General features: G+C 54.2%; 1 protein-coding gene across 5 annotated transcripts in view; it reads right to left on the bottom strand.

The window, feature by feature from the left end:
- The window catches only part of CRHR2 (corticotropin releasing hormone receptor 2), a 49,738-nt gene that overhangs the window by 3,408 nt on the left and 31,686 nt on the right, over nt 1-14,644 (bottom strand). For 3 of the 5 annotated variants that reach the window (XM_055314661.1, XM_055314665.1, XM_055314663.1), the window contains 7 exons: nt 14,156-14,265; nt 13,674-13,791; nt 11,738-11,891; nt 11,168-11,228; nt 7,573-7,645; nt 909-994; nt 589-724 (listed from right to left, as the gene is read on the bottom strand). In XM_055314661.1, the coding sequence (XP_055170636.1) occupies nt 589-724; nt 909-994; nt 7,573-7,645; nt 11,168-11,228; nt 11,738-11,891; nt 13,674-13,791; nt 14,156-14,265 (738 nt within the window). The remainder of the gene's footprint in view (nt 1-588; nt 725-908; nt 995-7,572; nt 7,646-11,167; nt 11,229-11,737; nt 11,892-13,673; nt 13,792-14,155; nt 14,266-14,644) is intronic. The other 2 variants (XM_055314662.1, XM_055314664.1) reach the window with 1 other exon arrangement.

Below are 14,644 nucleotides of genomic sequence, written 5' to 3' on the forward strand. Positions count from 1 at the left end.
GAGTCAGTGACCTGCTTGGGGAGTCACTCTGCAGGGACTGCTGGGAAAGTGGGACCAGGACCCCAGAGGCTCAGAGCTGGGGAGGGAGAGGCCACCCCTCATGGTGCGGGGGTACTAGGGCCCACTTTGAGGGACAGGCTGTCAGAAATCCTCAGGATAGGGGCGCCTGGGTGGCTCAGTCAGTGAAGCGTCTGCCTTCGGCTCGGGTCATGATCCCGGGGTCCTGGGATAGAGCCCCTTGTCAAGCTCCCTGCTCAGTGGGGAGTCTGCTTCTCCCTCTCCTATCCCTGCTTATGCTCACTCTCTCTCTCCCTCTCTCTCAAAATCCTCAAAAAAAGAGGAATCCTCAGAACAGGTGCTGGCCACCAGCAGGCGTGGGCTAGGGTGACAGAGACTCAGTCAGGGGGGAGCCCACCTGAACCTTGGGGTGCGGGTACCAGGGCCCAGGGCTCAGGTTCAGTGTGTGCACGCGCTTGTATCTCAGGGTGAACCATGTGTACATGGTCCCGTGTGAGGTCTCTGTGCCTGAGACACTGGCGCCTGAGCATTCCAGGTCAGGAAGGAGCCCCCTCTGGTCGCACGCCCCACCTGGAAGGACTGTAGGAAGGAGTTGAAATAGATGAACACGATCTGCGACAGGTCATCCTCCCCAGGGTTGACGAAGAAGAGCATGTAGGTGATGCCCAGGAGCGGCAGGAGGACCAGGGTGGCCTTTACCGCCTTCCTGGGGGGTGAGAGGGTGACAAGACTGGTCTGAGTCCACCTGCAGGCAGGGCCTCGCTCGGGGGGGACGTTTCTTCTGGGACCCCGAGCGAGCTCCCTGGGTGAGGACTGGGAGGATGTAGAGGGCCCCGCCCCATACTCTCTCTCATTTCTGCCCTCTGGGGGTTAAGGCCCCCATCACTCACCTGTACTGGATTGTCTCCGAGGTGGTGGATGCTCGCAATTTTGTCATTAGGATCCTGACGATGTTGAAGAGAAATACAAAATTGATCTGGAGGGAGGGAGGCAGCGGAAAAGGAAGGACCATGAGGTGGGCAATGGGCTGAAAATCGGCCACTTCCCCCTGTAACCCCATGTCCCGCGCAACATCTGTCCTACCTGTCACCTCCACCCCTGCCTGGGGTCCCAAAGCCTCTGCTTCTGCCTCACCAGGAGGGCAGACACTGCTGGATTCCCGGTCACCTGAGGGCTCCAGGGCCTGCTTCTCCACCTCCAGACCCAAGGGGGGAATAGCAGCCTCCGAGGAGGCAGTGAACGAGGACACTGAAGCCACTTCGCCCCCTGCCCCCCTCAGGCTTGCATCAGGAGCTGGCCAGGGCTCCACGCCCCCCCCCCCCGCCCTGTCTGCTGCACCATCCCCACTGTCGCCTGAGGCCCTTCCACCCTGGTGGAGTGAGCCTGGCCAGAGGGAGTGACTAATCTCCCACCATCGCTCCCTTGCACCCAGGAAAATGCTTTGTAGACATGTCTGAGCCAATGAAGATGGATGAGCCACTGGGCTGCTTCCAAGGCTCCTGGAAGGGCCTCATTTATCTTCATTTTGAGCCTTTCCTCAGCATCAGAGCCGATGCACCCAGTGTCTTCCCGGGACCCGCCCGTGGGGCCCCCCGAGTCGCTCCGTGCTGTACGGTCACGGAGGGCCTGCCAGTGTCCTGCTCGCCGGCGTCGGCTTGTCTGTGTGACTGTGTGCTGCCCTCCAAATGCTTAGGGCGGGGGGAGGGTGTTCCCTGTGCTTGTGTGAGTGTGTGTGAGCGTGAATCTGGGGAGGCGGGCACGTCAGCGTTTCTCTACATCCATCGCCAAATGTGAGTGGACGGGAAAGTGAGATTTCCTTTCCTGGGAATCTCTGCCGAGGAAGTGCCCGTGGGTCAGAGGGCGTCTGCTGGCTCATGCATATGAACACATGCGAGTACAGGTGCGTGCACACACACACACACACACACACACACAGAAATTCCTCCTGAGGCTCTGTCCCAAGAATCCATCACTTCTTAAGCCCTCCTAGGTTCTGGACCCCACGCTAAGGGGGGTCAGGCACTGGCAGACATTAATCATGGGACAGACAGCCCTGTGGCCTCTGCGGGAGGATGCTCTGGGGGCCTGGAGGGCTCAGACTTCTCCTCAACCACAGCTTGGGCAACCCAGGGTAAGGGGTGGGCGGGAAGCCTTCGGGTGGCGGCCTGCTGCACCCTGCTTCTTCTTAAGGCTCATCCAATTTCTAGTTCCTGGGTTTCTGGTACATTCCCTTGGATCACAAGGTCACCATAACACATAGGTCAATTCTAATTTTCTTGTGCCAGTGGTACAAAATACTTGACCTTTTCTGATTCTTTCTGACTTCTGTGAGAGGAGAATCTGTTGGAATCAAAATGTATTCTCATTTCTGCCACATGCCCTGCACTAAATCTATTTATTCATCATCCATCAACCCACGAACCAATTCATTCAATCATTCATCCATCCATCCATCCAATCATCCATCCAACCATCCATCCATCTAAACATCTATTCAACAATCCAGGGACGCCTGGGTGGCTCAACAGTTGAGCATCTGTATTCAGCCCAGGGCGTGATCCTGGAGTCCCAGGATTGAGTCCCACATCGGACTCCCTGCATGGAGCCTGCTTCTCCCTCTGCCTGTGCCTCTGCCTCTCTCTCTCTCTCTCTGTGTGTGTCTCTCATCAATAAATAGTAAAACCTTTTTTAAAAAATATTTTAAAAAAAACAACCCAATCCATTCATCAATTTATTTACTCACCCATCCACCCATCCACCCAGGCATCTACTCTGTCAATAAGTTGCAGAGCACCTCCTGGCTGCTGGGTCCTGTTCCATGTGCTGAGGCAAGAGCAGGGACAGGGGCTGGTGCGGAGGACCTGGGAGACAGGCCTTATCCCCTCTACTCGTGTGAGGCAGGCAGTCACTATTGCTGCCTGCCCTCCGACTCTGCCTGGGTCTGTGCCCCCTGGTAGTCACTCTTTCCTCGTGAGCATGGTCCTCAGCCGCCCCCTCACAGCATCTTCTCCACCTCACCCTACCTCCAGAAGGAGGGCACCCTCGGGCCACACAGCCCACACTGAGCTCCCCGCTCTTGGACCTCTCTCTATCCTCCACCCCAAATCCCAGCTCTGCAGGAAGCACTGGCTATTGCACCCTAGCCTTGTCCAGCCTAGTTCTTTCAGCCAGCCAGCCATCCGTTCATCCATTCAGTGAACTGACCTGCCATGTGTCAGGTCCCTGCTCCCAGATGTTTTGTAGTCTGGGGGGAAGAGCCAGAAAGGCCTAGAGAAATGGCCCTTGAGCTGAGATGAGCCCAAGCAGTGATATCTATCTACCTCCTTCTAGAATAGCAGTTCCAGGCCCTCCCAGCCCACAATGTTCCCAGGGCAGCCTGAGTGGCATGAGTTCTGGCAATGCCAAGGAGAGAGGGTGCAGGGTGAAAGGGTAAGGCCAGACCCCCTGGACAAACTTCTCCCGAGAAGTCCAGCCATGCTCCTGCCCCATGTTTCCTGGAGCTCTGATGCTGGCAGCTCGGGTTCCCACTAGCTCGTTAGTTCCTAATAAGGCTGTGGAGGAGGAGCACCCCAGCTTGGTCAGAGCCCTGGCCTGGCAGGTGGCAGTGTGTGTCAGGCCCAGACTGGGGATCTGGACATTATGGTTGCTACCAGGACAGACATGTGAGGCTTAGTGGTGCCTAACTCAACCCTGGACTCACATCACTCCAGGTTTTGTTCCAACCACCTCATGGCTACTCCTCAAGCAGCAGCCTTATGCGGTAGGAATGACCATTATTCCCATTTTACAGATGCCCACACTAGGGTTCAGGGCTGTGTCACTTGCCCATGCGACAGAAGTAGGAGGCACTGGTGTCAGGATTTGAACCGAGGTAGCTGGCCTCAGCGTCCTTCTCCTAACGCCGGCATTGTGCTGCTCCTGCAGGACTTAATGAAATCCGGGCCAGATGGAAGAAGCAGAGGGAAGGCATTGGCCATACTGCCAGGGATGGGTGACCAGAGCTCAGGAGAGCAGTGCAAGGCCATCAGCACAGGATCCAAACCTGTGGCAGAGCTCCAGGGCTACCAGCACACGTCCTGGGCCCACTGGTCCTCCTGGTGACCCCATGAGGCAGGAACTGGCATCCTCGGGTTATAGGTGAGAAACCAAGGCTCCAAGCAGGGAGGTCCCCCAGGGTCACAGGACAAATCCCAGGTGGCTGCAACCAGTGCTTATTCTAGGACGCCACATGGCGCATCGCCTCCCACGAAGGCAGAGAAAATAAACAGACCAAGCTCACCAGTGCCCGAGCACCCTGGGTCCTCCCCACCCTTGCGAGGGTGAGGGAACTTGCTAAGTCATGGTGCTCATGGGAGACCCTCGTCAAACTTCACTGTGGCTTGTGCAGAGGCAGGCAGGCAGGGAGAAGGAAAGGGGACTGCTATTTCTGCCTCCTGGGCTTCAGACATGGTTCCCAGCCTCAGAAATGCCCTCTGCTGCCTCCAGTTCAGGGTACTGGACAGGTTTATTGGGATGCTGCCAACCCAGCCCAGGTCCCTCCTTTCAGTGCTCCCCACCTCCTGCACCTTCCCGTCCTGCACATTCACTGGTTCAGGGAAACATGGCCAGCCTGTCTGTCCCACGGGCTTCTGTGGAGTCCAATGGCTTGACCAGATGGACTTGGGGGTGACTCCAGAAGCCTGGGAGCCAGACCAGTTCATGGTCCCCGGGGGCTGGTCCTCACTGGGTGCCTGGGCCTCCTCCTCCTGTTGGCATGCTCTAGGCAGGTGAAGCCTCACACGCCCACGTCCCAAGTCCTATTGTGCGCAGGGCCCTGGGGCGGGGGTGGGGGTGCCACAGAGAAAGCCCAGACAACACACATCCCTGTCTGGCAGGGCCCCGACATCACAGTTCTTCCAATGGAGTGTGCACAACCCAGGCACTTGGGGCCCTTGGTCCAAATGCAGATTTTGGGCACACCCTAGACCTTCCCAGTGGCAGGTGGGGGGCCCTGGAATCTGCATGTGGAGCAGGGGCTGCTGGGACATTGCTGGGAGAAAGCTCGGAGCCAAGCAGACCTCAGTCAAGCAGACGTATAGGAGCCCAGCCAGGGCCGAGGGGCCCCTGATGGTCCCCTGCAGCCACCAGGGACACTTTTCAGCCTCAGGCTTCCTCTGGTGCCAGGGAGCTAGCTCAGCCTCACAACAGAGGGACCTGGAACTCTGCGGGTTTCGTGTCCCCAGGGCCACCTCCACTGATGAGGCATCAAATATGTGGATGAATCACCCAGCTCCCAGGCCTCCAGCAGGGATCCTGAGACTCTTCTCCCGGGTTGTCCCCACGGAAGCCAGCTCATCACCTCACCTTGGTTTCCTCCCCGGGGGCCCTGGCTTCCACTCCCACCCCTCACCCTGCTTCTGGGGACCACCTCGCCAATGAACGCCTGGCACCAAGTTCTTGTCACACGGCTCTAATTCCGGCTGGGCCACTGGCACTCCTGTGGCCTTGGGCAAGCCGCTTCATTAACCTCCCTGAGCTGCTCCCTCACTGGTCCACGAGGGACACCAAAGGGCCCGACTCAGAAGGTGAGCACAGGTTAAATACTCGTGGAGAGCACGGAGCCCTGCGCCTGGTCCAGAGCGGGACCCAGTAAGTGCCACATGCCTTTCCCATGACAACACAGTGACAACAGCCTCCTGCAAACTGAGCCAGCCAATTCACTTCCCAGAACCCAGAAATAAGCTCATTCGTGTCTTTCAGCAGCAGAAATGCAGCTGTGAACCATCGGAGAGGGGCCGGGTGGCGGGTACTGAGTAGGTGCCTGACCGAGAGGACAGGCCGGCAGTGGGTGACCTGCCCCTGCGTCTCAGCTCCGCTAGCGAGCTATTAGCGGTGACTGTGGGCAGGCAGTTTCATCTCTCTCAGTTTCTTCAGCTGTAAAATGGGGATCATAATTCCTATTTCGAGGCATTGATGCTATGAGATTTGGAAGTTTTGAAGATGGAGCTTCTGGGCAGGCTCAGGTGGGAACCTGGAAGCCTGGTAGGTAGGAGAGCCGGGTGTGGGCCCAAAGGGGACTGCAAAGGGCGCTGGGGCCAAGAGGTGCGGGTGGCAGCAGAGAAAGGGGCAGGGAGGAGCAGGCAGGGAGTGGGGGCTCCCACGGAGCCCTCCATGCCTGCCTCCCTTTTTTTTTTAAATTTTTTTATTTTTATTTATTTTTTATTGGAGTTCAATTTGCCAACATATAGCATAACACCCAGTGCTCCTGCCTCCCTTGTTCACTTCCTCACTTTGCCCGACTTCCTTGCAGCCAGCGGCTCCCTCCCTTCTACGGTGGGGTGGTGGGCACCCCGCCCAGGCCGGCCTTCTTGGCCAGGTCCCAGATTCATGAAAAGCCCTATCCCTGCAGGATGGGCTCTCAGCAGCTGGCTGGGAGGGGATGGGTCTCAAGGGGTTTCCGTTCACACTGGGGGTGGGGATGAGTGACTCACTGCAGCTGGGACTCCAAGGAGGAACACTACCTCCCCACCCCACCCCCGAACCCCCTAGCCCTTCACCGACTGCTGACAAGGACAGGCTTCTGCCTCTGAAATGAGGGGGAGTTTCTGATGTGGAATTTCAGGCAGTGGGTAGAAAGCCCGCCCTGGTCATCTCCAGTCCATATACACCAAGTGAATCCCAGAAAAAGGCACTAAAAGGGGGAGTCAGGAAATGAAAGAGATAAACAGTAATTGTGTCCAAGGTAGACCACAGAACCCCCATTAGGCACCTGCTGTGTGCAAGAGGAGAATGGCGTGCTCGCTCGCTCTCTCTCTCTCTCTCTCTCCCTCTCCTGTGTATACCACAAGGAGCGGGTGGCCCTTTAAGGAAGCGGGTGCATACAGGAGCCTGAAATTACCAAGCCTGAAATAAGTCTTACGTAAATGCCAATTTCTTACAGGGCTTTTTTGCATGTCTCTTTTTTAAAATGTATGATATATAATGGGTTCATTTTTGCAGAATGCAGCCTCTACTTAAACTCTACCTTAATTAAAGCTCGTTGTGGATTAAAGACGCCACGGCAATTATACCTTAAACGCAAATACATTTGGCAAAGGGCGGGGAGCTGGACAAGGAACAATTGCTCATTACGCTTCATTCTGGTACCACCTGCTCCAGGCTGGGGGCGGTGGGCCAGGCCCCAGAGGGGGTCACTGGGGGCAGAGCGGGATGTAGGTCTGGGCCGGACAGGAGTCCACACACCCTTCTCTTGCCATCAGCTGCGCCCTCGCCTGGCTGTCTCAGCACCTGGCAAGGGGACATCAGATGTGGGAGGCACTAGAAATTTGCTGGTCGGACCCATTCTCTGCTCAGAGAAAGATCCAAAGGCCAGAGGTGAGGGGGCTGCTCCAGGGCATGGGGTGCAGAGTAGGGACAGTGCGACGGGTGGTAGTAGTGCCAGGAAGTGGGGAAGGTGTGTCCAGAATGTTGCAAGGGGACCACTCTGGGCCACATTCTTCCCAGCATCTCTGCCGGGTGGGTCCTGTGCTGTCCTCCTGCTGCCCAGTCCTATCCCAGTCCCCACTGAGGACCTACCAGGAGCACGAGGATGATGGGGCCTTGGTAAATGTAGTCCACCAGGTCACCAGGCTCCTTGCCAAACCAGCACCTGCAAAGATGGGGTGGCTGTAAGTGGCCTGCTGAGCCACAGTCTGGGCACCCCAGGAGACTTGGGCCCAGGGTTCTCCGGCTTGACCCTCCCTCAGACCCAATCTCTAGGGCTGTGCCTTCCCCAAATGCCTGGGTGGACAGCCCGGGCCCCTCTGACCATCCTGACTCCCCCCTGGGCTGCATTTTGCCCTACATGGAGGTCTGGTCTCCCCAGATGGACTCACGGCAGGCCCTGGGTCTCCTTCCCCTTCCTCCTCACTCCCCTACCCCATTCCAGACTATTGCACCCAGGTACTGGGCATGCAGGAGGCTCATGAATCAAGGGAGAGCCGGGCTCCCCCTTGCTGGCCCAGGGCCCAACCACCCTGTACCACCTGTTCCTGCATTGCCAGGCACTTAGCTGCACAAAGCAGCAGGTGTAGAAGCAGGAGCCTTCTCCAGCCCTGAACCCTTTCTCTGAGCTGAGCCTCATTCACCTAGTGAAGGGAGCCTGAGGCTGCCAGAGGTCTGGTTATTCTCTTGGGGATGCTGGTGGGTATAGAAGCTTCAGAGACCAGGGGAAGGGTGGGGGCCAGGACACAGTCTAGCTCTGTCAACAACTCAGGAAGGGCCACGTAGACTTTGGGAAATACTGACTGTGTCCTCCAGAACTTTACAGGTCATCCAGTGCACACTGCCTTAGACAGGAATCTCTCCTGGCACCTCCCAGCGCTAGGGTTTCTGGTCTTTGCTTGAACACCCCCTTTGAGAGGAAGCTCACTTATTCTTTCACAGTAGCCTTCTTATTCTTGAGTAGTCTTTATCATTAGGAGGTCTTCCCAATGCCGAACTCTTGGAGTCCACCCCAGTTCTGTCCCTGCTCCCAAATCTCATCCACTCTCTCTCCAGCCTTGGAGATCCCTTGGAGATTTGTATCCAGAGACTGATATTCTCGTCCCCTCTTTTTTCAGCTAGTGGCACCCAACTGCCCAGCTACTCTTTGGTTCGCCCCCATGGCCCGAATTGCTATCATCTGGGTGTGGTTTATATGTCAACATCTCTGGTGCAGGGAGGGTCCCAGGATGGGACAGAGACTGGGATGCCAGAATAAAACACGGGCCCACTGCCCTGGCCCAGGGGTCTATGAAAGGCTCGTTGACACAGCCCTGGAGGTGCTCTAGGCTGAAAGCCTCCAGCCCTTGACCTCTTCTTTTTTTTTTTTAATAAATTAATTTTTATTGGTGTTCAATTTACCAACATACAGAATAACACCCAGTGCTCATCCCGTCAAGTGTCCCCCTCGGTGCCCTTCACCCATTCACCCCCACCCCCCGTCCTCCTCCCCTTCCACCACCCCTAGTTCATTTCCCAGAGTCAGGAGTCTTCATGTTCTGTGTCCCTTTCTGATACTTCCCACACATTTCTTCTCCCTTCCCTTATATTCCCCTTCACTATTATTCATATTCCCCAAATGAATGAGAACATACACTGTTTGTCCTTCTCCGATTGACTTACTTCACTCAGCATAATACCCTCCAGTTCCATCCACGTCGAAGCAAATGGTGGGTATTTGTCGTTTCTAATGGCTGAGGAATATTCCATTGTATACATAAACCACATCTTCTTTATCTATTCATCTTTCGATGGGCACCGAGGATCCTTCTACAGTTTGGCTATTGTGGCCATTGCTGCTATAACATCGGGGTGCAGGTGTCCCAGCGTTTCATTGCATCTGTATCTTTGGTGTAAATCCCCAGCAATTCAATTGCTGGGTCGTAGGGCAGGTCTATTTTTAACTCTTTGAGGAACCTCCACACAGTTTTCCAGAGTGGCTGCACCAGTTCACATTCCCACCAACAGTGTAAGAGGGTTCCCTTTTCTCCGCATCCTCTCCAACATTTGTTGTTTCCTGCCTTGTTAATTTTCCCCATTCTCACTGGTGTGAGGTGGGATCTCATTGTGGTTTTGATTTGTATTTCCCTGATGGCAAGTGATGCAGAGCATTTTCTCATGTGCATGTTGGCCATGTCTATGTCTTCCTCTGTGAGATTTCTCTTCATGTCTTTTGCCCATTTCATGATTGGATTGTTTGTTTCTTTGCTGTTGAGTTTAATAAGTTCTTTATAGATTTTGGAAACTAGCCCTTTATCTGATACATCATTTGCAAATATCTTCTCCCATTCTGTAGGTTGTCTTTGAGTTTTGTTGACTGTATCCTTTGCTGTGCAAAAGCTTCTTATCTTGATGAAGTCCCAATAGTTCATTTTTGCTTTTGTTTCTTTTGCTTTCGTGGATGTATCTTGCAAGAAGTTACTGTGGCCAAGTTCAAAAAGGGTGTTGCCTGTGTTCTCCTCTAGGATTTTGATGGAGTCTTGTCTCACATTTAAATCTTTCATCCATTTTGAGTTTATCTTTGTGTATGGTGCAAGAGAGTGGTCTAGTTTCATTCTTCTGCATGTGGATGACCAATTTTCCCAGCACCATTTATTGAAGAGACTGTCTTTCTTCCAGTGGATCATCTTTCCTCCTTTGTCGAATATTAGTTGACCATAAAGTTCAGGGTCCATTTCTGGGTTCTCTATTCTGTTCCATTGGTCTATGTGTCTGTTTTTGTGCCAGTACCACACTGTCTTGATGACCACAGCTTTGTAGTACAACCTGAAATCTGGCATCGTGATGCCCCCAGATATGGTTTTCTTTTTTAAAATTCCCCTGGCTATTCGGGGTCTTTTCTGATTCCACACAAATCTTAAAATAATTTGTTCTAAGTCTCTGAAGAAAGTCCATGGTATTTTGATAGGGATTGCATTGAACGTGTAAATTGCCCTGGGTAACATTGACATTTTCACAATATTAATTCTGCCAATCCATGAGCATGGAATATTTTTCCATCTCTTTGTGTCTTCCTCAATTTCTTTCAGAAGTGTTCTATAGTTTTTAGGGTATAGATCCTTTACCTCTTTGGTTAGGTTTATTCCTAGGTATCTTATGCTTTTGGGTGCAATTGTAAATGGGATTGACTCCTTAATTGCTCTTTCTTCAGTCTCATTGTTAGTGTATAGGAATGCCATTGATTTCTGGGCATTGATTTTGTATCCTGCCACGCTACCAAATTGCTGTATGAGTTCTAGCAATCTTGGGGTGGAGGCTTTTGGGTTTTCTATGTAGAGTATCATGTCATCGGCGAAGAGGGAGAGTTTGACTTCTTCTTTGCCAATTTGAATGCCTTTAATCCTTGACCTCTTCTATATATTTTGGGCTGCCGGACCTGCCACTCCAACCTAGGAGGAGGCCTTACAGAAGGCCAAAGGCACTTAAAGGGACTTAAAAGAACCATGATTCCTAACTCAAGTCAACAAAGTTGACACCTACCACACAAGGATCTCTGAGTTCCAGGGATATTTTTCCAGTATAGGGACAACGGGAAAGTAAATCTGTCCAGGTAGGGCTTTAATTCCTGGTCCATGGCTTGGCTGGAGCCCTTGGCTGACCTTTCCCAACACCCCTCTGACCCCCATAATGGCCGGCCGGTCCTACTTACTGTTCATTTTCATAGTAGAGTTTGCCAATGGCCCAGGCAATGATGATGGGGCAGGGGATGCCTGAAAGGAGGACAGACACAGGCTTTAGTGGACAGACAGACGGATGAGAGCCCTCTTATAGAACATAGGTGAGGGGACCACAAGGAGCCTGGGACCAATCACCCAACTGCAGGCTCTCCATGGCCCCAACCTGATCCTACCCGCCCCCCTCCACCCCACGACCTAGGAAATACCCTCTGAGTAGGTCAGACAGATGAGGGGACAGCATGATTTCCTGAGATTGTTTGATGGAGAAGCGGAGCTGGCCAGCTTCTCTTTCAAAGCCAGAGACAAAGGTCTTTGGACTGGTCTTTCCAGGCAAGGACAGGAAGGCTACTTGTAAAAGTTCTTTTGCAGGGACTACTTGCTTCTTCCTCACCAGCAATGGAAAGGAGCGGCTGCATCCTCAGACTGTCCTGGGGATGGTAAGCAGGGCTGTGCACCTATCCTTGGACCCAAGATGGAAGGGAGGTGACCTTGTCAGCAGTGCCCCCTTCCCACTAGGCCCCGCAGCCCCCAGGGACTCTCACACCATCCGATGAAGAGGAAGAGCCACTTGCGCAGGCGCTCAGTGGAGTACGTCATGACAATGGCCGTGTGCAGGTAGCAGCCCTCTACGAACATCCAGAAGAAGTTGGTCACCACGAAGTAGTTGAAGATGGCCGTGACGCAGCGGCACCAGACCTGCATGGGGCAGTGGGGGTCAGGGGCTGCCTGGCACGGGCAACGGCCAGGAGTCGCTTCATGGACACGCGTTAAATACCCTCCCACTTCCCTCTGGGCAGCCTCGTCCACCACCAATTCTCTCACTGTCTGGGATGAAAGTAAGGCGCCAGCCTGCACTGGTCCCTCCTTTGGCTTCGTCCCAGCCCTTTCTAATCTCCTTTTTTAATAAAGAGGGAATCTGGCTCTGAGCTTTCTGCAGGCAGAGGCTAGAACCGAAAAACACTGTTGTGTTTTCGTTGTCCACTTTTTGACTCACCTTCAACCCATAGCCAGGTTTCCATTTAGGGATGAAATATGACATTTCATGAAGAAAAAGAGTAGCAGGTCATTAAAAAAAAAGTGTTATATAAATAATAGCACAGGGTTTACAAAGGTGAGCTGCAGCCAGAGAGGTGATTCTCCAAATTCTCTAGTTTTGGAAGATTCTGGGCTTAGGATGATCACTGCTGGCTCTGGATGGAGCCTCACCAACCCTGGGCCAAGTCACTATACCCTTCTGAGCTTCAATGGGACACGGAGAAACTAGTAATGCCTTCTTATGGGGCGGTTATGGGAGATGAAGGCTGGCTGAGGCAGGCACCAAGAAAATCAGGGTTGTTGCCAGTTGTCTTTGTCCCTGTCCCTTGGAGCAGGGCTGCCGTCCCAAGTACCCTGCAGAGGGGAGATGGGGGTGCGGGCAGTGCAAAGCCTGGCCAGGGCTGCATTAAAGCCAGAACTCTGTGCAACAGATCCGACCTGCCCATCTCTCCCCGGGCTTCGTCCCCAGGGTACCCTCAGAGCTGAAGTTAGGATATGGGAACATGGTCAGGGGAGCCCTGTGATGGGAGTTCTCTGCCCCGTGGGCAGCGCAGCTCCCCTCCATCCAGCTCTGGCTGTCAGATGCTCCTGCGCTGTGCTGGTCTCTGCCTCTGGGGCTTCCCCTGTGGTCCCATCCCTGGTCTTGGGCCCCACCTGATTGTCTGTCTCCTCTTCTCAGAAAGTCCTACTGAGGTGGAAAGCTAAAGATCCCCTCCTCCCAACCCTGCCTTTTCTTCAAGTTAAGTGACAATTTTATCAGTTCAAGCTAATACTGGGCTGCAGGGCACCCACCCCAAATGGGATTGAACTCAGTTAATGTTGTAGCAGGGCTCAGTGTGGGGTCAGGTTAAGGGTCAAACCAGGCTGGGTCTCTGCTCGGGTCCATCAAAGAAAAAGGTATTGAGAAGTCTCTAGTGGTGTGCCACAGGACTCTGTGCTTGGCCTCATTAGTCTCGGGGTTTACAGTGACTGGACATGGTACAACCGCAGCTGACACAAATCCAGGGTGGGTAGCTAACACGCGGGATGGCCTGGTCAAGATCTTGCTGGCTTAGATGTGGAGGGATCATTAGAGTGTCACGTAACCTCCCCGAGCCTCAGTTTCCAGTCTATATAATGGGGAAAATACTCCCTATAAGTCTCTCCTTGGAATCGAGATAAAGCTCACCAGAGCTTAATTCCAGCCTCTTCTTCTCTAAGGGGTCTTTGGGAAGTCCTGGATTCAGAAGATCCAGGAGAGAGGGACAGGCTAAACCAATCTGGTTTGAGGTTTGTGCAGCTCCCAAGACCCAGGCCCGGCAGTACCCTGCCCCCCAGCCCTTCCCAGACGGACAATGATTGGGGTAAAGGTGAGCTCAGGCGCGGGTCCACACCTGAGGACTGGGCAAGAGAGGTGGGTGCCCCCAGAGCCGAGCCCCCAGCCCCAAGCCTCAGCCCAGTGACCTCATTGCTCTCATGCACTTCATGGTCGATGAGTTGCAGCAGGAACCACATGACATTTCGCAGGATAAAGGTGGTGATCAGATTCCAGTGAATCACGTTCCGCAGACAGCGGATACTCCTGTGGGAGGCCCAGGTCAGGGGTCAGCCAGGATCAGGAGTTAGTTGAGACGGGCCCTGCCTGGGGTCAGGAAACAGTTGGGACCCAGTCCCCTGAGGCCAGGTACAGACTCAGCCTCCGGTGAAGGCAGGGCTGCAGCAGGAGCCACATTCCCCCTAGGGTGGCCATTGGGGTGCTCTCTCAGAGCCAGCTCCCCCTTTGCATCCAGCATGCTTGCCAGTGGTCAGTGCCCTGGCACCTCCTCAGAGCCCTCTGTCTGTTGGCTTCAGGGCCCCCCCAAGTGGAGGCGAGAACGTGTGGGAGGGGTGAAGGGGTGCTGTGGGGAGAGGGCCAGGGAGAGCAGCAGGGGGTGGGGTGGACTCACCGCAGGGTCAGGAAAAGCAGGAAGGCGGCCACAAGGGCAGCCACCGAAACGCAGTGACCCAGGTAGTTGACAACAAGGGCGATGCGGTAGTGCAGGTCGTACTTCCTCTGCTGGACAGACAGACAGGCAGGCAGACAAGTAGACGGAGGCATGAGGCACATGGAGGGTGGGGCTGTGGCCACCCTAAGCGTCCTGACCCTGGAGGCAGAAGTGGCTTCAAGCGTCATTACCAGTTCTGGCTCCTAGAGCTCACTCCTGTTGGCCATGGGTAGCTCTTGATAGATTTTTTTTTTAAGATTTTAATTATTTATTCATGAGAGAGAGAGAGAGAGAGAGAGAGAGAGAAAGAGAGGCGCAGAGACACAGGCAGAGGGAGAAGCAGGCTCCATGCAGGGAGCCCGTTGTGGGACTCGATCCCGGGACCCTGGGATCATGCCCTGAGCCAAAATCAGACGCTCAACCCCTGAGCCAGCCAGGGATCCCTCTTGA

This window comes from Nyctereutes procyonoides, unplaced genomic scaffold (genome assembly GCF_905146905.1).
Source record: "Nyctereutes procyonoides isolate TBG_1078 unplaced genomic scaffold, NYPRO_anot_genome, whole genome shotgun sequence".
NCBI lineage: Eukaryota > Metazoa > Chordata > Mammalia > Carnivora > Canidae > Nyctereutes > Nyctereutes procyonoides.